Below are 24369 nucleotides of genomic sequence, written 5' to 3'. Positions count from 1 at the left end.
TATGGAGTCGAGAGATGCTACATTCTTTGAGAATATTTTTCTCATGAAGGATATACATAACACTTTTAGTCAAATTTCTGAGATAATTCATGAACCTGCCAATACAATTGAGTATTCTGAACAACTACATGAGCTAGTTTTTGAGGAGGATGGCAGTGAAGCTCCAAGAAGGAGTAAGAGACAAAGGACAATAAAATCCTTTAATGATGATTTCATTATGTACTTTGTGGATGATACTTTCGAGTCTATTTCAGAAGCATATATATATATATATATATATATGTACACACACATGTCCAAATGCATACTACTACAAGGAAACAGTTCATAGTGAGATGGATTTCATTCTCACCAACGGGACTTAGGAAGTCATAGATAGACCTTATAGTTGTAAACCTATGGGTTGCACATGGGTGTTCAAAAGGAAGCTTAGTTATGATGGTACTATCGAAAAGTATAAGGCTCGACTTATGGCCAAGGGTTATACCTAAAAAAAAGTGAAGATTTCTTTGATACTTATTTCATCATATGGCCAAGGGTCTTCTCGTTCATCACATGGATATTAAGATAGCTTTCCTTAATGGGGAGTTGGATGAGGAAATCTATATGGATCAACATGATGGGTTTGTATTAGAAGGTCAAGAGGACAAGGTATGTAAGTTGTTGAAATCTTTGCATGGTCTCAAACAAGCTCCTAAGCAATGGCATGAGAAGTTCGATAGAACTTTAACATTTGTGGGCTTTGCAGTTAATGAAGCTGGTAGATATGTGTATTATCGTCATGGTAGGTGTGATGGAGTTATTCTGTGCCGGTATGTTGATAACATACTAATTTTTGGGATAAATCTTAATATGATTAATGAGGTTAAGTCGTACCTATCTAAAAATTTTGATATGAAAGATCTGGGAGAGGCTAATGTCATCTTAAACATCAAGTTGATCAGAGGCGAGAACGGGATTACACTTTCACAATCCCATTATGTGGAAAAAATCTTGAGCCGCTTTGGCGACATGGATGACAAGATCGCACCAACACCTTATGATCCTAGCTTAATACTTCGAAATAATTTTTTTTTTGCTAGGGATCAACTGAGATACTCCCAGATAATTGGATCACTTATGTACCTAGCTAGTTCTACAAGGCCTGATATCTCATTTTCTGTGAGAAAATTGAACCGATTTACTTCTAACCTGGATGATGATCATTGGCATGAGCTTGAGCGAGTCATGCACTACTTGCTAGGTACTATGAATGTAGCGAAAATGACCTTATTAGGTTATGATTGTGATTTAGGTGATTAATGATAACATAGTCATTGGAACTAACATGTTTGTTAAGAATATATATTAATAGGTCTCATGGATGCAATATATGAAGAAGCCACCGAAGCCGGGACAAAATTTGATTGAATTAGAGAAATCCTAGAGAAATTATTCTCACTGGATAGTCCGGTGCAGAGGCGTTTGCACTCACCAGAGCATTTTAACCAGAGGCTGTTGAACTCACTAGATGGTCCGATGATAAAAACTTTGGCAATACCAGAGTATTTTGTCAGTGGAGTTCAGTGAATTTGCACTCACTAGAAGGTTCGGTGATGCCCTCGTGAACATACCAGCATATTTCAGACGGAGGGTGAGGACTACCTCACCGGATGGTCCGGTGTTAGAAGAGTAAGAACACCAATGCATTTAATAGAACATAGGATGTTTGCAAGGGAGTTGGATTTCAACACACCAGATGGTCTGGTGATGAAGAAGCCAACACATTGGAGTGTTTTCCAGGAAGATGTCAAAGAGATGAAGTTCAACAAACTGAAAGGTCTGATGATCAGAGGGTCTACACACCAGACTAATTTCACAGAGAAGAAGTGGCTCGTCTTGGCGTAAGATAATATACCGGATAGTCCGGTGATGGAAGTGAAGGATACACCAGATAATCCGGTGTTCAGAATGTATCTGAGTGGAGTTCCAATGGCTAGTTTGTGATGGTGTACAAACCAGATGGCCCGGTGAGTACAAACTGTCTACAACAGACCATCCGGTGTTCACAGTAAAGTTATGCCATTAGAGAAATGGCTAGTTGGTGGGTGTTGCAACTAGAGAGTGGATCAAGGAGTGATCTAACTGTGTACCGAGAAGTACGCCAATGCCTCGGAGTCTTGGTGACTCGTCGGTAACTTGTTGACCCTCCAACTTGGTGTGGAGCGGTGGTAAGAAGATTTTGTGAGGACGCAAAGGCTCTTTTATTTGTGACTAAAGCTCCAAAGTGAACATGGCGCACAAGTGACCGGAAGGGAGGTTAGTGGTGAGACTTCATCTTGGTGGTTTGGTGGCTCATCATGCTTGAAACCTTGTCTTGGTGATTTGGTATCTTAAGAGCTGCGATCGGAAGAGACTTGACATCTGGAAGCATATCCTTTATGGAACTCTAACATGGACTAGCAGTGGCTTGTGTACCACCGATACTATAGGATAAAAATCCCTTATGCCGAGTTTCTCTCTCTACCTTATTTACATTTTCATATTTACATACTTGCAATTTACCTTACTAGAGTAGGTTGCAATCCTCTTGAGGGATAGAGTATATACACTAGATAAACCTAGAGCATATTTAGATAAAAACTGAGATAAGTTTATTTTGTGAAGTTTTTGAGCCATTAGTTTCTAAGTGTCCTAATTCACCCCCTCTTAGGTCATCACTATTCCTCACAATGAATTATAGACTTCATTATATTGGCTTCCCATTAGTACTGGAGGGTTATAGTGATTCAAATTGGATATCTGATATTGATAAGATCGAGGCCACAAGTAGATATGTATTCACTCTTAGCGGTGTTGCTGTTTCATGAAGATCTTGCAAACATACCATATTGATAAGGTCAACCATGGAAACAGAACTCACAACGTTAAGCACAGCTACTGTTGAGGTAGAATACCTACGTGAACTCTTGATGGATCTGCCAGTGGTTGAAAAACTGATATCAGGTATCCTTAGAAACTTTGGTAATCAAACAATTATTATCAAAGTAAACAATTTTAAGGACAACATGAAATCCTCAAGACATGTAAAGAGAAAATTGAAATCTATCAAAAAAACTGAGAAACTCCAGTGTGATAGTGTTGGATTATATCCAAACGGTTAAGAATCTAGCAGATCAATTTACGAAGGGACTATCACAGAATGTGATATAATGCATTGAAGGAGATGGGCATGAGACCCATGTGAGTTATACCATAGTGGTAACCCAACCTATATGATCAGAGGCTTCATGAATTAGGACCTAGGAAGAATAAGTTATTGGTTAATTGAAGGAGAGTACCACACAACCCACTCGAGTGAAGATGCAATACTCTCAAAACCTGTAAGTCAGGTTGACTATTACCTTGATATGTTCTGTTAGCTTTAATTAGCAAAGATGCTATCCTATAGGGTATTCTTGAAAGAACATATCTATATGAGCCTGACTATTAGTCGTAGTCTATGAGACTTGGGTGATCTTTAATAAACTCATGAAGAGATCATGTATTATGACTTATATGCTCCACTTGAGAGGTAGCTTACTGACAGCCAAATATCAATTATGACTTTAAGTGAAACTTATTTACACAAAACTTACAATTCAAGGCTTAGTCCAATGTCCAAGTTGTGAATGAGCGTAACTTAATATCCTAGGTGAATGTTCAATCCTAACAGTTCTCTATCGAAACACTGGTATATCAAATAGTATTGATAGATCTCTGTAGGACTTTGAGATCTGGTGGGGGATTGCTAGAATATATGAGTTTGTCCCATTATATTTGTGCAATTTCAAATAAATTTCAAAGACGCAACTATGTGGAGATGGGTGTCCCACCTTACTAGTGGAGGTGGAGGAAGACCAACTTAAAAGTATTACTCTCCTCCACTCCCTTAGCATGTGTGGATGAGAGGACTAGGAGAACACACGCACGCGCTTACTTGCCTCGCCGGGCTGGGGCCCGGGTATAGCTCAACCCAAACCAATTTCTAATCCTTATTTTGTAATTTTACAAGTTCTTAATAGGCCCCTTTCTTATTTTGAATCTAAATACCTAAATAATAAGAAACATTCTCTGTTGACAGCAATCTATTCTTCATAGTAGTATATATTTTTTATATCGAAGTCCTAGATAGGAGAGTAGAGTAGGCATAGATCCTTCACAAAAGGAAAAATGTATATGAAAAAAAAGATTGATTGAACTTTCTAACAGACTCATTCCATGAGTAAACGATTGAATGGAGTTTGCTTGGACAAAAACATCAAGTGCTAGCTGGGGCCGAGGCCGAGACAGAAGGCATGGGCGTGCGACACTTGTGTGAATGGTCCGTCGAAATTAGGTCCAGTTGCTTATGCAGGCGCGGCTTTCTTTTGCAGTTTTATTCTTTTTGTTGCGTAGGCAAACAGATAAGTACATGGAAATCATGTTGGTTAAGAGTTCGATAGTTGCACATAACATATTCCGATCATTGTGCGTCTCAACCGCGCAATTCTCTATCTATATATATCTAGCAGCCGCCGCCATAAAGAAAAAAAATACGAAATTAAGGTTTTGCCAATTTCTCTCTGTTGTGCTATCGCACGTAGTCTTCTCGATCCCGTTACACCAGTGTGCACCGACAAACGGGAGAGCAGGTCTCTAAAAACCATCGCTTTTGGAATCCTACACCGGGAGAGGACGAATAAGATTTTTAAAAAGCTCCTGTCGTGACTACTCACAATCTGCTTCCTCTACATCATCACGATCTACTTTGACTACTTCATCATCTTCGACGTCATGGGCCTCTGCATCTCACGTCGCTATCGGGTACATACATTGCAATCTGTATTAGATAGCTAGTCAGAATCCTACTCGAGTATCTAGTCGAGCTCTACTCGAGTGATAGTCGAATCTAGTTGAGACTTATCAGAGTTGGTCGATATTGATTATTTGCATCTGTTCTTGTTTATGTTATATTAAGAATTGAATTAAATTAAATTTGAAAGTGTTATCTTTCCAACACAAAAGTGCACGGATTCGTGTTTGAAACTGATGGATTTGAGCTCAAATTTATGCATGCGTGCTCAAAGATTCTTTGCATTTTGAGTTCAAAGTCACTGGATTTGTGTTCAAATCTCGGTATATTTTGAGTAATTTTTTATAGATTCATGATCGAAGCTCTAATTTTGTTTGAATTCTTAGGAGGGAGGAAACGCGCTATGGATCAGAAGAGCCCGGTAATAATTAATCTCTCCAGCTTCAAAATCCATATTATATATATATATACACACACGTATGTATGGTGTCGGACAATTTGTAGGACGCCAAACACAAATACTTGGAGCTCGAAGTAAATATGAATGTGGTAACACTTGTTGCTTTAGTTTAGGGAGATACAAAACCCAACTGTAGTACTAGCTTATAGAATTCAGGTGCAACAAATTAAGAATGACAAATAGACTACATCAAACTAACCTCCAAAGACCTCTGCACTATCCAGGAAGCTCCCCCAATAAAGCAAACAAACATCTCTGATATCTTTCTAATCTCTCTCTCTCTCTCTCTCTCTCTCTCCCTCTCTCTCTCTCTCTCTCTCTCTCTCTCTCTCTCTTCTTTTTATATCCCAGCATCATATATACATAATGAACAAAAAAATAGGAGGAGGACACGTATTAGGCTCCAGCTGTCTCCACCCTGCCCCCCAAACACCACCTCGCTCGTCTTCCTCCTCCCCGTCCCCATGCACGCATCCATACTTTCAGCACCCTGCACACGCCTCCCTCTCTCTCCTCTTTTCTCCTGCACACCTCACTCACTCTCTCTCCTCCTCTCCCTATATATGCACACACACATGATATGCACCTCCCAATCCCAACACCAACTCTCTCATCTCACTACAACATTGCATCATTGGTGCACAAGCAAAATAGCTTCTTCTTAACAAAGCACAGATTTGCTCTCTAGCTTCATCGCTGCAATTTCCACTCAGGAAAACGGAAGGCAAGAAAGCTTGGTCGCTGCAGCAATGGAGGTGATACTGGACAATGCCGCCGGTGTCTCGGCTGGGGAGGTGGCCGGGCAGTACTGTGGCGTGAGGAAGAGGAAGTGGGGCAAGTGGGTGTCAGAGATCAGGGAGCCCGGCAAGAAGACTCGCATCTGGTTGGGCAGCTTCGAGTCGCCGGAGATGGCAGCGGTAGCGCACGACGTCGCTGCGCTACGCCTGCGCGGCTGCGAGGCACGGCTCAACTTCCCCGGACTCGTCCACCGCTTCCGCCACCCGGCCACCGCGGAGCCCGAGGACGTCCGGGCCGCCGCGCTCGAGGCCGCGGCCCAGGTCCGGTTCAGGCCCGACCTCGTAATGCAGCCCTATGGCTGCGGCGGCGGCGGAGGCGGCCCGGACCTGCTGGGTGACGCGGCGTGGAACGTCCTGCTCGGCGCCGATGAGCTGACAGCCGAGTCGCCCAACATGTGGGCTGAGCTGGCCGAGGCCATGCTCATGGCCCCACCTGTCTGGGAGAGCAACGTGGCACACAATGACGAGTGGGCTCAGGTCTCTCTCTGGGACTCATCCGTATGGAACTGCTAATCCAGGGCCCCACCAGCCGGTGCATCTTCGCATCCTTTGATTTTTAGAGGTGTGAAATACTGCAATCCGATCCTTTAATCTTCCCAAAACCATGGAGAATGTTCTGATGATCCCTTTCTTTGTTTCTGAACTCCTGGTCTGCCCGTGTGCCATTTCTGGGTAGTTAGCACAGGTCTAACTAGCACGTGCAATTCACGTGGGTAAAAAAAAGCATGATGTAATTATTTTCGTTCTCTCTCATGGATGTGAGAGAGGCCGTTGAAAATACAGTTCCAAGAATGTGATTGGAATAGTGATTGGTGTGGGAAAAAGGGTTTCCATTTCTTGTCAGAGATAATTAGAATTTGGATAACAAACTTGTTCTTAATCTTTTGCCATCCGATAAATGGCGAGGACGAAGGCCAAGCATTTTGCATTGATTTTCATTCACATTAGTTTCGTCAAACATTCACCCCTTCCTTATGATTCCTTGCGCAATTCTCTCACCCAGAACATGCTCGGCACCATTTGTTCTTACAATAGAGTAGTACAGGTCCTATCACTACCGTATATTCAGTGAAAGTAGATGGAGTGTCATAGATGATTTCTTAGGACCTGTTATTGATAAAATACTCTCAGGTGGTTGCTAAGACAGACGTGTCTGTACTAAGACCATCGTTTGGGTGTGCCTGAACTCACATACAATTTTTATAAATCCATTTATTTTTATCGTATAGACATAGATAATATTTAGAAAAACCCGTCTGTGATAATATCACAGACAGTTTCTTATAAGATCTGTCTATGTCTGTGTTTGTATGATAGACACTGACAGATTTTTTGAAAACTCGTATGTAGATAAAGATCCAGGAACTGTTTTAAATTTGACCTCTCGTCTACTCTGATTCTTTTGGTTTCCTACACACACAACTTGCTCGTCTTCACTCAATATAAAGCGATGAGGAGTGTTTATCTTCTTGGCTCTACTTGTTCTATCCGAGTGTTCATCTTTCACACACACGCAACTACGGTTTTTTCTCATCGAAGGAGCGAGATTTGAGCGTCAAACCCCCTTCACTGCACTAAGGTGAGTATCATAGGGTTCCCATCGCAGTTTTGTTAGGATTTCTTAGGGTTTGCTATGATCTATGTAGCTGAGGGTAATGTCTTATTTCCGTCGTAGAACTGCAATGGTTCAATTCACTGCTATCAGGTGATGGCAGGATGGGGTTGTCCCTATGCCTGCTTCCACTATACAGATGCTTGGTATCTATTTCGGTTATGTGGACTTCATGTTCTTCGCTGCTAGGAAACGCCCCTCTATGGACCATGTTTTTGCTATGAATCTCGTTCTCTATTCTGTTCTTGTAGATGGAAAGTTCTCTATTTATGTTTGTAACAATAGAGATATTTTCGTGAACTGCAAGATTGGTTTGAATACATTTCTTGCTTAACCATGGCTGACAGTTTAGTAGCAATATAGTCTGGTTCTGGCACAAGACTGATTTAGTCAGGATGGTGCCTGATCTGAATGATAGCTAGATGCTCATTGAAAATGATGCTTGGGTTGATATTGTCCTGAAACACAAGAGGATGAGATTATGTCAATCATTTATCTTTTTGGAATATAGCGTCGACCAATGATGTCGATCATTTCGTCCTTCTACAAGACGACGTCGCCAATGATGTGAAGCATCTCATCCTTTTGGAAGATGGCGTCGCTAATGATATTGATCATTCATCCTTTTGGAAGACAACATCACCTATGATGTATAGCTAGCTAGGTTTATGTGTTCTGAATAATATGTGATGTGCATCTGTACAATGTTCTTAACCTTTATGATATTTAAATACCTATGTTGAAGTTCTGAATAACTTTTCAATATGTGAATAATATCTATGATGTTGTTTAATTTGTGAATAATGAAATGTCACTACTATAGAAAATGTCAACAGTGCCAGCTCAAAACGCTATTAGTGACAGTTTTTGAATCGGCACTGATACTCAGACTATCAGTGTCGGTTTATGGGATAAGTCGGCACTGATACGATGGCTATTAGTACTAGCTTTTTGCATGAGCCAGCACTAATGGCCTTCCTGCGTATTCTACAACGCATGCACATTTCTAGCCATGCTGGTGCAATGGCTTGGGTTGGCACAACCCATCGGCCTTACTATCATGTACACAAAACAAAGAAAAATAAGACAAGCATATATATTTTAGTTCATTGAATTAGTAACATGAATGCTCAATATATTACAAAAGAAGATATGCCATACATACATGTCATACAACAAAATGAGCATATACAACTCAAAATCCGAAGTCCTAGAAACAATCAGCCATCTATAAAATAGAAATTCTAGCTACTGCTATTCATCTATCAAATATTTGTCTTTTTGCCTTAGTTGATATCCAACTTTAAGAAAAATATTCAACCAACCCTTTGGACTTTAAGAAAATATTCAATTGATAGGTTGCATAAGCCCCACTTCCTGTTTCACTGCATAAGAAATAAAGTTAGGTCTGAGTGGTTACTACAATTCAGGTGAGGTGAATTGCATACCATTTTCTATTAAAGATGACACTGAAAGGACAATGATGTCGCCTAGAGGGGGGGTGAATAGGCGTTTTTACAAAAATTCAACCCTTTCTACCGTTGGCCTAAACTTGCAGCGGAATATAAACTAACGAGTTTTTCACAAGAGAAAAACCTAAATATGCTAGGCTCAACTAGTGCACAATCACCCTAAATAAGTGTGGAAATTACAATCCTAAGGTGACAAAAATTACTCAATTCTAGCAAGAGATATGCAATAAAACTTAAATTGAAAAAGGCTGAAAATACTGTTCATATGCCTGGAATTACTGTTCACCCCGGAGTCTCCGGTGTAGTCCGGATACTCCGGTGTGTACAGGTCCGGAAACTCCGGTAAAGTCCGGATTCTCCGGTTTCTGTACAGAACAGAGCCCGAAACTGAATAAAATTAATGAGTGGAGAGTTCTAACTCAAACCAAGTGATGTCGTGTGTTCCCGGAGATGATTCCAAGTAGATTCACGAAGAACCTACACTCAAATACACACAAACAAGTAGATCGAGCAATATGCACAAAGATTTGAGCAAGAACATAAAAGTAAGGAAACAATAGAGGAGACACAAAGATTTGTTTCCCGAAGTTCGGATTCACCACCGTGAATCCTACGTCTCCGTTGAGGAAGCTCCAACGAGCCGGGTCTCTTTCAACCGCTTTCCTCGATCCACTAGCTTTATCTCTTCCCTTTCGGAGGCGAGATCGACCTTCACAAACTTTCCCGCGGCTCACCACACGCGCGGGAGCTCACCGGGCAACACCTAGCCGGCTAGGAGACTTCACCTCCAAGAGTAACAAACGCAATCAAACTTCTTGCCGAGAACTCAAGTGCTCAAGATCGGATTTTGTCTCACTTGCACTCAATCTTCCAATCTCTCAACCCAACTCACTTTTCTTCTCAAATCACACACTAGAATAGAGTGGGATGGAGTTCTTTTGGCTCTAAAAATGTGTTCTTTTCGTGCCCTTCCAGCAGCCCCAAAGGATGGGGTGAGTGGGGTATAAATAGCCCACTCCAAACAACTAGCCGTTACTGTTTTTGACAGAACTGGCCGGAGTATCCGGTGAACACCGGAGTATCCGGCCCTAAATCCAAATACGGCGTCAGAACGGTCACAGAATGTGTCAGAACTAGCCGTTACGCTCTTTTCTGGACTTTTACCGGAGTATCCGGCCTACACCGGAGTCTCCGGTCGACACTTAACCCAGAAAACACCCCCGGAGACTTCCCGGAGTCTCCGGCCACTCCAGGTACCGGAGTATCCGGACTTCACCGGAGTATCCGGACTACACCGGAGTCTCCGGCCTTTCCAGGTACCGGAGAATCCGGTCTTCACCGGAGTCTCCGAGTACAGCACAGCTGACCTCCGAAAAACGGCGATAACTTTTGATTCCGGAGTCCGATTTCGACGATTTTGGACTCTATGGAAAGCTTATTCAGAGGGATACACATCCCAACTGAATTCATGACCTAAAACACATAGGATCAAATTAGGAACACTCCAAAACCCATTTTGGACACTTCCGCACTTTCCGCTCCGGACTCTTAACAACAACTCTCACTTTAGGTTTGGTTGGGAACTCTTGAGCACTGAGACGCGACAATTAGCTCACGTTGCATCCCTCTTAATAGTGCGGCATACCTATACTCAAATTCAAAGATAAAACTCATTTGAACCACTTTGAGCATTTGAAAACTTTCAAGTACCGCTTCTTTTTCTTTCAAACCTTGAGGGTTGCCAACTTCCATATATTCTTCACTCCATCTCTTCTTGATTTTTCATATGATTGATGTGAATCATCCATAGCTTCACATAGCCTCGCACGGTCCATCGGCGCAAAGCCTTCACTCGCTCTTCACCACCGCCTTGGTCCTTCGGCGCCAAGCCATTTGCTTGCCCTTCACCACGGATGGTCCATCGCAGCTGAGTTTTGCTTGCCCTTCACCGTCTTGTCATAGAAAACCACTTTGTATTCGACATCTTCAAGGAATTCACTTTTTCATATATGGAGTCCACTCTTGTTCTTCACTCTTGGCATATATGATTTCAATTCAACTTATGCCTTCTTATGGATCCTAACCCCAACTCACTCTCAAGCACAAAACACATGGGTTAGTCCATAAAACCTAAATGACAACATTTATACCTTAAGTTACTCGATCTCCACAAGTAACTTATTAGCCTTCATGCATATTGTCAATCTTCATATAGAACCTAACCCCACTCATTCTTAAACACATAGCACACGGGTTAGTCCATAAAACTCTATTGACAAGCATACCTTTTAGTTACTTGATCTCCACAAGTAACTTAGACTTCAAGCTTATTTCTAATCTTATTGAGCTTCTTCTTCTTCTTCTTCTTATGAGCATCACCGAGCATCACCTAGAGCTCATTCATCTTTATGCATTTTCAATCTCCCCATTTACCTAGAGCTCATGCATATCTTTTATCCATGCATCACCTATGGAATAACCTACTAACAAACTCAACACCATTGTTAGTCCAAAGGTATTGTCATTAATTACCAAAACCACACATAGGGGCTAGATGCACTTTCAATCTCCCCCATTTTGGTAATTGATGACAATCTCACTAGATGATTATATTTGACAAAATTTAAAGTTCTAAGTATACATATAATCCGAAGATGAATGTATACAAAGAACAAGTTTTGGAAATACCAAATATCACAAAGATATTTGAGATTGCCAAAACTAGTTTACTAGCATCAAACACCACAAAGGTTTTGATGTTAGTAAAAACCAACATATGTATATAATAAACTCCCCCACAATCTATGCATGTGTGAATGAATTTTGAATATCATTGCATATATTGTCTATCTCAAATTTTGGACGGAGTTTTCTTTATACATATCAAGCAAGCATGACAAAGTATGTATGAAGATGAATATGCTCATGCAAAGCAAATCTTTCAAAGGCAATCATTCAAATTCTCCCCTAATTGACATCTTCCCCATATAAGCAAATTATCCTCCATAAGCAAAGTCCTCTTACAAAATATAACATCTAGTCCAAATTCTCCCCCAATTGACATCAATGCCAAAATGGAATCATCGAAACAAATTCTCCCCCAATTTACATCAAATTGGTAAGAATTAAGTTTGACTTGCTAAAAGAGAAATCTTTCTCCAAAACACCATTAGCCCTGTCCCACAAGAGAGAATCATTGAAAGCTAGTGCAAGACCATGTATAGTGTAAACTCCTCATGATATGTGTATTTTTCATAGTTTGAGTTAAACCAAATACACTTATCTAATTACGAGCTATGTGAGGAGAACAAGCTATACAATAGGTCAAAGGGGTTCAAAGAGATGCCAAAAGAGATTTCAAAAGGAAATATCAATTAAAACTTTAAAAGATATCAATTAGATACCTACAAGAGATACCAATTGAAAAAGATGCCAATTAAAATTCCAAAGGATATCAATTGAATACCTATAAGAGATATCAATTGAAAATTCAAAGCATACCAATTGAAACAATTGAAAGAGATACCAATTCCAATTGAAACTAATTCAATTGAAGGCAAATCAAGTATGAGTCCGAAATAAATATCCAAACACAAATGCAATGGATTAGGCTCTAAGTTGAACATAGCAAAATTGTTGACAATATAATGAATTTCTCGTTTACCACAAAGTATCAACATCACACGAGCATATATGTCCAAAAGAGCAATTTAAAGCGGACTAAAAACTTCAAGCCAAAGATTTTGCAATTTTCATCAATATTGCATATAGAAGCAACTCAAGCATTTGATATGAAATCTTTTGCATATTTGGGATTGGATGAATCATAAACATCATTATAGAGTTCCCACAAAAATTTGCTACTTCAAATTGTTCATATTTGCAATAAAGAGGTTTTAAGCACTTGCAAGAAAAACACATTTTTGCAAGACATTTTTATGATATGATGCAATCTACACAAGATTGAATCTTTGAAATGAAATGCATAAATCAAGAACAAATTACTTGGAATGATATTGAATTGCTCACTTTGATATGGTCCTTCTCTTGATTCCAATTGAAATTGAAGGAGATGGTTTTCTTTGTAGATACCAATTGAAAGATAAAGACCTTCTTCATGAAAAATCCAATTGAAAGGATAAAATCATCTTCATGAATTTCAATTGAAATGAGCTTCTACTTGAAAGGACCTTCATTATGATTAATCCAAGCATCCAATGCATCTTTATTGTACCTAAAAACTCGTTCAAGTACAATTTGATCCCCAAACTCATTGGGTCCGAAGAGGTTAGTGAACTCATCACAAAGAGCATGCTCTCTCATAGATATGTGCATATTGATATGACATGGATATGATAATAATTGAAGTTCATACCAATAGATAGAAACCAATTGAAAATATATACCACATGAAGGTATATACCAATTGAAGTCAAATGAAAGCTTTATGCATATTTTAGACAATAAAAGCATTTGAGAGAGACTTACTCTAAATGTAGGATCAAAGAAAGCAAACATGCTATAGATATTAACATTTAAGTCAAACAAGCATGCTCGTCACTTTCAAGATCCAATAAGATATAATTTGGACAAAAATAGCATATGAAACTTGAAAATACCAAATGAAAGACAAATATCAAAAGGTTGTCCAAATTACATCTAAGACAAAGATCAACAAATGATCGCTCTCAAAGTTCAACAAGTGAACTGAGCAAGATTTGAGCATATAAAGAATAGAATTGCATTCATGCTCAAAAACTTATCTCAAGCAAGTATATAGAAAATGATAAGCATTAAGATAGCAAGCTTCCAAAGACTCCAAAAAAGAAAGTTTCCTTGAAGAAACCAATATTCCTAACATAGAAATCTTTCACATAAAAGGAAGTCACTTGAAAGCAAGAATTGAAATAAAGATGATCAACAAGGATTACCACTTGTATTATTACCAATTGTAGAAGACAATGGTATATGGAGATATCACAAGTCGGTAATTGCAACAAGGCATGGATCAACTTTCTTTCAAGAAGCATGAAGGAAGGATTTTAGAAATCAAACACATGCTTCAAACATATTCCTCACAAAGTCAACTATTACAAGAAAACACAAATAAAAACAATAGTTGATACAGTTCTGCTGAGCTGACCCGGAGTATCCGGTGAACACCGGAGACTCCGGGTGGCACTCAGTCGCTACACAGAAAAGACTTGGAATCTTTGCCAGACTCTCCGAGTTCTCCAGATACCGGAGTATCCGGTGAACACCGGAGACTCCGGTCCTTTTTATCAAAAGAATAAATATTAACCGAGACTCTCTGGCGGAGTCTCTCTCGGAGACTCCGGTAAAAATATTTTCTCCTACCGGAGTATCCGGTGAACACCGGAGACTCCGGTCTTTTTCAACAAAAATAAATGCTTAGCCGAGGCTCTCTGCCGGAGTCTACCTCGGAGACTCCGGACTGAAAACACCAACTACCGGAGTATCCGGTGAACACCGGAGACTCCGGACAATGAAAGCAATTGTTGATTTGATCCGAATGAGAAATGATTCAAATTAAAAATCTTGAGATTGAAAAGATCACTAGATAAATACCACGAATCTCAAGTTTCAATTTAAACCAAAAGCGGATCAATTAATGGATTCTTGCAAAAATGAGCTTTATATGAGCTTGACATACCACATAGATGCTAGATAAACAATAATATCAATTCTAAATGGTATTGCTCAAATGTTCACAAATTATGGGTATTTAAGATGCATAAAGCATAATACTCCCCCATAATGTGATAATCCATTAATATCTTCAAAAGATAGCCAAATAGAATTCAATAAGACGAATAAGATCAAATAAGGCTCCAAAACCACAATCAACACATGAAAGTGCAATGCATCCTACACATACTAGATATATGACCTACACATACTAGTTGATAAGAAAAAGCTAGATGCACTAGAAACACATTCATAGCACACTTAGCAAGCAATCAAGACATGAATGAATATGAAACGAGTAAGCATGTCAAGATTGCAATAAAGCCTACACATGCTAGTATAAGCATAAGCTCTAAACAAGCATAGATACATAACCTACACATGCAAAGAGCTAGAAACTTCCACAAAAGGTGTAGGACAATAAATCTAACACAATGAACAAGAATATGAATTTAAGGCATTGTGATAGAGAGTTACCTTCATAGAGTGACATTGGGTAATAAATATAATTCCACAAAACTTGACTCTTTAATCAATTAGATAAATCTTCAAATAATTAGCCAAGTCTCCAATGCCCTCTATTTTACCAAGAGACTAAACACAAATTTTACTTGAAGAAATATTAGTCTCAAAGCACAAAACATAGGATGAGCTCCCCATATATATGTGCATCCAAGTACTTGAATTACTTGTAATATGCACTTAGTTCATTCAAGAATCTAGAGGAGTTTACCCTATATTTTGAGTTAAGGCACAAAAGGAATTTACAATGGAAATACTTGTGCTAAGAATGAACTTACAACCATGAGATCATGTAAATTAAGTTCATCTTCCATAGCCATCACAAAGTATCCATTACCTACAATATTAACAAGATCTTGCTCTACTAAAGAGCCGTTAAAAGCATCATATTACACAAAGTATAAATTTTTGCTCAAAATTTACCTAGCCACATTCAAGTGCTCACAACCATGAAAAATTGAATATTTGCACTTATGCTAAGCTAAGTGGCTAGATAGCTCAAGTTAGATACTTGTTACCGAGATGTCATTGAAGATAGAAATAAAGCAATAATCCACACTCTTGGCACTTCTTTCCAAATATCATGAGAAACCCCAATTTGAAAGATTCTTGAGATGAGATATTCAATATAGTTCTTCTCAAGTAAGTCAAGTCTTCAATACATCTCCAAGTACCTATTTAGCAAATTAAGCACTTTGTGGTACCCAAACCATGTTGGGTCCTTTAAGGTTAGTCACAAAAGACTTAGGCACCCAAATGGCCTTTCTACTAGCAAATGATGAACTAATCACTTTAGTAGCACAAGTACCACTCTTAACATTCCTAGGCAAATATTGATCATTATTTAATGAGTTAGGCTTAGGAATGTTACCAATGGGACAATTCTTACCAATATGTCCCTTAGCCCGGCAAATGTAGCAAATGCGGTGCTTATCCTTGCAAGATGCCTTCTCATCTTGCTTCTTGCTTGCTTCCTTGCCGGTGAGCCTCTTTCTTGATGACATAAGACCTTCATTCTTCATGTAGAGGCATGATGCAATATCATGTCCCTTCTCATTGCATCCATAACACTTCCTCTTGCTTCTTCTTGTTTTCTTCTTTGGAAGTGTGGTCTTGTCATCAACCTTGTTGGAACACATAGAGGCATAGTGTCCCATACTTAAGCACTTGAAGCACTTGATATGAGCTATCTTCTTATTGGATTTTGCTTCAAGTCCATTATCTTTGTGCTTCTCACTTTTCCCTTTGCTATTAATATTACAAGCAACACTAGGAAAAATATTAGCTTTAGAGCAACAAAGATTAGTAGGCAATTCATCATTGGATATAGAATTGTCATTAAATGAATTGCTAGAACTAGCACATGTTAAATCGATATTATGCAAAGAATGTGTGCTAATGTCCACATGAGGTTTATAGGATTTTACCGTTGTGATAATTACCTCATGAGCTATTTCTAGCATGGCGTGTGAGTCCACAAGATTTTTATGAGAGCACACAAGCTCATCATGACTTTCTTGCAAAGCCACATGCTTGCTAGTAAGCTTTTCAACTTGAGCCTTTAGCTCAATATTTTCTTTCTCCAAAGATGCTACATAAGAGTTAGAGTTAGTAGCACAAGCACTATCGATAGGAGAAATAGTGGATTTGTCCTTAGATAAAACATTGCAATTAGGACATGATTTTTCTAAATCCACTAGAGGCATAGCATCTAATTTATCAATCAAAGAAATATGCTTAACTTTAAGATCCCCATAAAGATTAGATAAAGAACTATAGGATTCTTGAAGTTTTTCATATTTCACATTTAAGGTCTTAAGCTCTTCTATTTTCTCAATGAGGAATTCCTCTTGCCTCTCGAGGCTTTCCTCATGGCCTTCTATTATACGCAAGAGCTTGATCATTCTAGGCATATTCTTTTTGCTCAAAAGATCAAATCCAAGCTCATCACTATCACTAGCACTAGAACTAGCATTAGCATTATTAACCTTACTTACCGCTCTCTTTTTACCTTTTGCCATAAGGCATAATAGAGAATCGGTGTAAAGGGATGAGCACCTTGGAGAAGTGGATGCTTCACTTCCAAGTTGAGAACAATCCATGCTATAATGTCCGTGTTGGTGACAAATATAGCAAGCTTGACTTGTCTTTGATCTTCTCCTAGATGAAGCTTTCTTGTTGATTTTTGTTGTGGCTTCTCCACCTAGGCTTTGTCTCTTATAGACTTCTATTTCATTCAAAATGTTAGTCTCACAAGTACTAATGGAAATAGATGCATCGTTATGAGAACAAGAAACCATATCATCATGATAAATAGGAATTTTAGCAATAGATGATATACAAGGTTTAACAACATTAGTAGATATGAACATTTCATTGCAAGTGTTGTTAAAGTCCAAATGAGAGATTGGGCACTCACTTATCACACTCACCATTTCATTACCTTGCTCATTATTAAATGTTGATGAAGTGGATGACGGAGTGACATCCTCTTGGACAAAAGAGAAAATCATTTGGTGCTCTTCATGGTGTGATGATGAAGTAGAGCATTCCACAAATGACGTCTTTGGAAGAAGTTCTTCTTCATCACATTTGGGCTTGTCATATCTTTCTTTAAGAGTAGTCCAAATGAGATGAGCGTCCTCAAGCGGCAAGATCGATTCAATAACATCTATGCTCAAATCATCAAATAAGGCATTAGTAGCTTGAGCATTAAGATGTATGCATTTCTCTTCCTCTTCGGGTGATATGAGTTTATCATTAGGAGGAGAAATGCTCACATCTACAACTCGCTCTATTTGAGGACCCATGGCCCTAAAAATATTAAGCATGCGAGTACTCCAATCACAATAATTTGAACCATCTAAAAGGAGTGGCTCTAAGTGCACTAATTCACTAGTCGACATCTTTACTCTCTAGGCGGTAAAGCCCGAAAAGAGAGACTTGGCTCTGATACTAATTGAAAGGACAATGATGTCGCCTAGAGGGGGGGTGAATAGGCGTTTTTACAAAAATTCAACCCTTTCTACCGTTGGCCTAAACTTGCAGCGGAATATAAACTAACGAGTTTTTCACAAGAGAAAAACCTAAATATGCTAGGCTCAACTAGTGCACAATCACCCTAAATAAGTGTGGAAATTACAATCCTAAGGTGACAAAAATTACTCAATTCTAGCAAGAGATATGCAATAAAACTTAAATTGAAAAAGGCTGAAAATACTGTTCATATGCCTGGAATTACTGTTCACCCCGGAGTCTCCGGTGTAGTCCGGATACTCCGGTGTGTACAGGTCCGGAAACTCCGGTAAAGTCCGGATTCTCCGGTTTCTGTACAGAACAGAGCCCGAAACTGAATAAAATTAATGAGTGGAGAGTTCTAACTCAAACCAAGTGATGTCGTGTGTTCCCGGAGATGATTCCAAGTAGATTCACGAAGAACCTACACTCAAATACACACAAACAAGTAGATCGAGCAATATGCACAAAGATTTGAGCAAGAACATAAAAGTAAGGAAACAATAGAGGAGACACAAAGATTTGTTTCCCGAAGTTCGGATTCACCACCGTGAATCCTACGTCTCCGTTGAGGAAGCTCCAACGAGCCGGGTCTCTTTCAACCGCTTTCCTCGATCCACTAGCTTTATCTCTTCCCTTTCGGAGGCGAGATCGACCTTCACAAACTTTCCCGCGGCTCACCACACGCGCGGGAGCTCACCGGGCAACACCTAGCCGGCTAGGAGACTTCACCTCCAAGAGTAACAAACGCAATCAAACTTCTTGCCGAGAACTCAAGTGCTCAAGATCGGATTTTGTCTCACTTGCACTCAATCTTCCAATCTCTCAACCCAACTCACTTTTCTTCTCAAATCACACACTAGAATAGAGTGGGATGGAGTTCTTTTGGCTCTAAAAATATGTTCTTTTCGTGCCCTTCCAGCAGCCCCAAAGGATGGGGTGAGTGGGGTATAAATAGCCCACTCCAAACAACTAGCCGTTACTGTTTTTGACAGAACTGGCCGGAGTATCCGGTGAACACCGGAGTATCCGGCCCTAAATCCAAATACGGCGTCAGAACGGTCACAGAATGTGTCAGAACTAGCCGTTACGCTCTTTTCTGGACTTTTACCGGAGTATCCGGCCTACACCGGAGTCTCCGGTCGACACTTAACCCAGAAAACACCCCCGGAGACTTCCCGGAGTCTCCGGCCACTCCAGGTACCGGAGTATCCGGACTTCACCGGAGTATCCGGACTACACCGGAGTCTCCGGCCTTTCCAGGTACCGGAGAATCCGGTCTTCACCGGAGTCTCCGAGTACAGCACAGCTGACCTCCGAAAAACGGCGATAACTTTTGATTCCGGAGTCCGATTTCGACGATTTTGGACTCTATGGAAAGCTTATTCAGAGGGATACACATCCCAACTGAATTCATGACCTAAAACACATAGGATCAAATTAGGAACACTCCAAAACCCATTTTGGACACTTCCGCACTTTCCGCTCCGGACTCTTAACAACAACTCTCACTTTAGGTTTGGTTGGGAACTCTTGAGCACTGAGACGCGACAATTAGCTCACGTTGCATCCCTCTTAATAGTGCGGCATACCTATACTCAAATTCAAAGATAAAACTCATTTGAACCACTTTGAGCATTTGAAAACTTTCAAGTACCGCTTCTTTTTCTTTCAAACCTTGAGGGTTGCCAACTTCCATATATTCTTCACTCCATCTCTTCTTGATTTTTCATATGATTGATGTGAATCATCCATAGCTTCACATAGCCTCGCACGGTCCATCGGCGCAAAGCCTTCACTCGCTCTTCACCACCGCCTTGGTCCTTCGGCGCCAAGCCATTTGCTTGCCCTTCACCACGGATGGTCCATCGCAGCTGAGTTTTGCTTGCCCTTCACCGTCTTGCCATAGAAAACCACTTTGTATTCGACATCTTCAAGGAATTCACTTTTTCATATATGGAGTCCACTCTTGTTCTTCACTCTTGGCATATATGATTTCAATTCAACTTATGCCTTCTTATGGATCCTAACCCCAACTCACTCTCAAGCACAAAACACATGGGTTAGTCCATAAAACCTAAATGACAACATTTATACCTTAAGTTACTCGATCTCCACAAGTAACTTATTAGCCTTCATGCATATTGTCAATCTTCATATAGAACCTAACCCCACTCATTCTTAAACACATAGCACACGGGTTAGTCCATAAAACTCTATTGACAAGCATACCTTTTAGTTACTTGATCTCCACAAGTAACTTAGACTTCAAGCTTATTTCTAATCTTATTGAGCTTCTTCTTCTTCTTCTTCTTATGAGCATCACCGAGCATCACCTAGAGCTCATTCATCTTTATGCATTTTCAATCTCCCCATTTACCTAGAGCTCATGCATATCTTTTATCCATGCATCACCTATGGAATAACCTACTAACAAACTCAACACCATTGTTAGTCCAAAGGTATTGTCATTAATTACCAAAACCACACATAGGGGCTAGATGCACTTTCAGACACCTATTGATGTTACTTGTAATAATAATGACATGATTTTTTTAAATAATACGAAGTCGTTCATAAACATGTAAGGTTCTCAGTAGTTCATACAACAGTCATGGTTCATTGCAATAAGTTGCAGAGTATATCAGTCACACATGGCAATAAAAAAAATCCCTCATGCATGCAAGATCCCCCCTTACAGGATCCAAACACCCACTGTCTAAATTGCAATCAAGCTATCGACAATGCTGCATGTATGATATCTATTATATTATGTTGGAACTCACCAAATGGAACCAACTCAGCTACTTGACAAAATTATGTTGCATTTGCATATGTTTAAACTATTTACAAATGAATATGAAAACCAAGCTCTGTATATATGTATCTTAAAATCCAATCCAAGCTTTGATATGATTGGGCAATATAGAGTTGTAAGCATAACATAAAGATCAATATTGTATAGAGTGAAGTGCAAACTGAATGAAACTATGCCCATTGGTATAGACGAAAGCACATTGACAGTTAGAAACTTAAATAAAATGCTTTAATCTCTGATAAAAATAAACACACACATTAGTATGGTACTTATCCACTGAAGGTCAATTCAGGAGGTGCATTCAGTTGTTTGGAACTAATGGCATCAAATTCTCATAAATAAGAAATACTCACAAATAGGTGAAAAAAGAAATACTTATGAATGAATCTACCTAATTCTTTTAAAAGTTTGGTAATCCAATAACATACTAATGGGGGAGCATGGTTATTTAGCCAACAAAGAAGAGCAGACGACTGTAAAGTTTCCTGACCATCTCTAACGACAGTACATGCCAGATACCCTGGACGGACAAAAACAAGATCGTACAACACTTTATTCCTCTGTTTCGTACACGTACGTACTACGTACCTGCCCCTGTACGTGATGTAAACAAGGTGGACCTGGTCGAGCCACGCGTCCAGGTTCAGCTCACGGAATCAGGCATGGAGATCGACCTGTCTCCCTGACACAGTGGCATATGCATGCATGTTGTACTAGCCAGCTCTTTAATATCTATATACGCATGCATGTGATTACTGTTGTACTGTTGGGGGGCTGAAGTTTAGCAGCATAATCTGTCCATGTTTCACTATCTAATAACCATGTCGATGGCTGTTAAACTTTACTAATACAGGGTCGGCAAGAATGCATGAATGGACCAAGGCAATGATTGCGTTCTTGGTGTAATGGTGTGGTTGATTCTTGATACTGCTTGTACGGTAGTGAAAATAACTAGTGTATTTAATTGTTCTTGTCGTGTTTCCAATAGCTCGAGAAACTAGCATTAGGTTAGTAGAGCCTTCAATTGAAAGATCATCCACTTAAACTTAACTTAATACCTCTGTGACAACTTGTTTCAGCGAGCTTCGGTTCGATACTCTACTCTTAAAAAAAAGCTAATGGATATCTTCTCCTAGTGTTCGAGTTTTTTCTTTTCATAGACTCTTCCCAACATTCAAGTATCTTTTCATTGGCCTCCTTCCTCTTCTTTGCCTCCTTCTCCCTTGTATGCCAGGCTGCCTAGGCAGGCTAGGCGCTAGTTATTGCCTCGTCACTGCCTGATTAGCACCTAGCGATTTTTGGAACACTGGTATCAGATCATTTGGCCTTTGAAGTTCTCTCTTTAAATGTTGCGGAAAAATGGCTGCTTTGGCGGATCGATTACTCATTGGCGGTGGGTAGATTAAAGCACGGTGTACTGGACAACAATTATCGGGTTCGATCGGATGCATGTCAAGCTTGAATCAACTTCGTAGCAACGGTGCTGGTGCCTCAATTTATTTTGCATGGGCAGTGGGAAAGTTCACGTGGCAATGTCACCAACAAGGTGATGCGGCATTAAAACAGCATGGGTTCCACTGCATATTTTCCAGCTTTGCAGTATGCAAGGACAGCCAGAGTTTGTCCATTTCTTTTTCCCCCTCCTGAACAAGGTTAATTGTGTGGATATATTTGAGCTTACATACTGGATCGAGGTTCATGTAATTATGTACAATTAAGTACTGAAAAGATAAACAAATTCGAATTGCTGTACTGTTTCGCATTCCGTGTCATGCTTTAGCGTATTTCCAAAGTACAACTTTACACTTTTCCAAATTAAAGTAAGCAAAATGCAATACTAGAATATAGATCAAGTACATAACGATTGCTGGGTTGCATCTCTCGGAAGGGTCTAATTTTTATATTATCGTGTTTTATTTGCTGTAGCAGAACTATTTGTACTTCCATTTCTCCCATTACGGGCCTCCTTTTTTTTTCTCTCTCTACGGAACAATGCTCGACAAACTCATCACTGTACATATTTAAGAAATGATGAATGCCTAGTATTATAGAAGTATTTGATTGCAAACGTTCTCGTGTCATGATGCATTTCATGAATTCATAAATGAGACATTCAATTCACATCATGCAGAAACACATTTATGCCATAAACTAATTAATAATTAAGACAATGATTTACCCAACGATATCTCATATGTATTTTGTGTAGGAGAATGAGAGATTTGCAAACTGCGTGGCAACTTACGTCTATGAGTGCGATAAATAACTTCATCGCATTGCGACACGTACCTGATTGCGCTGATGTCACGTTATCAGCAGAACTGGTTTGACGGTTCATATACTAGTTTGTCAATTTCATGACTAACATGCCCCGGTCTTTGTTTCAGACATATGATAGTCCGTAATTTGGCTCGAGAGTGAAAGTTAAAAAACAAGGGACACTGATGAACAAAATCTCTCCCCTCATCTTGTCGTTCTCATGCAGGGAGAGACAAAGACAGGAACTTCCGTTGTTGATGATGCCTGTAACCAAGACACATTAAGTACTATATAATTATAGTGTGTATATATATACACAAATATATACATATACACGGTGGATCTATTTTGCGTCTAGACATACTATAGTTTACCATTACGTATACCTCCATTTACAACTTAAAAAACCGTCAGTTAAAATCCGCTAGGTAGATCGAGTACAACCGCGCATTCAAAAATACAAAATTACAACACAAGAAAATAATAAGTTACAATCAGTAATAATAATAATAATAATAATACAATCTTGTTATTCAGATGGTACATTATTAGATAAGAAATTTATTAGTAGTTACGTAATTACAACTTAATTGTTTTTTACTTGCGTCCGGTGGTAACTCTCCGCCTTGCGAAACTCACATCGCATCTGATTAAACTAATGGTCCCTCACGCGTTGATTAAACAAGAGCAACGATCACCTTCTGGAGATCGCCGTGTTAGCTGGCCAAGATTCGCCTGAATCGTAGCTTGATGATGATAGCTGTTGGAATACAGACAGGAAGACTGAAAGAGGGTGGAAATGTTGGAGGAGGTCAGTGTCCACCTGAAAAAGAATCAGAGGTTCAGAACGTCGCCTTCCTCTTCCTCCGGACGCGTGCCGCGGCAGAGGCAA

The 24369-nt window shown here is 39.6% G+C and overlaps 1 protein-coding gene across 1 annotated transcript; it reads left to right on the top strand.

Moving 5' to 3' along the window:
* Nucleotides 1–5699: 5699 nt before the first annotated feature.
* On the top strand, nt 5700–6971 carry LOC133900871 (ethylene-responsive transcription factor ERF022-like). Its single transcript, XM_062342128.1, has one exon. It carries the CDS (start codon nt 6023–6025, stop codon nt 6581–6583), a length of 561 nt encoding a protein of 186 aa, XP_062198112.1. The 5' UTR covers nt 5700–6022; the 3' UTR covers nt 6584–6971.
* The last annotated feature ends 17398 nt before the right edge of the window (nt 6972–24369 follow it).

Source organism: Phragmites australis, chromosome 19 (assembly GCF_958298935.1).
Source record: "Phragmites australis chromosome 19, lpPhrAust1.1, whole genome shotgun sequence".
NCBI classification, from domain to species: Eukaryota; Viridiplantae; Streptophyta; class Magnoliopsida; order Poales; family Poaceae; genus Phragmites; species Phragmites australis.
Note: the sequence above shows the minus strand (reverse complement) of the source record. Positions and strands in the feature narration are given on the sequence as shown.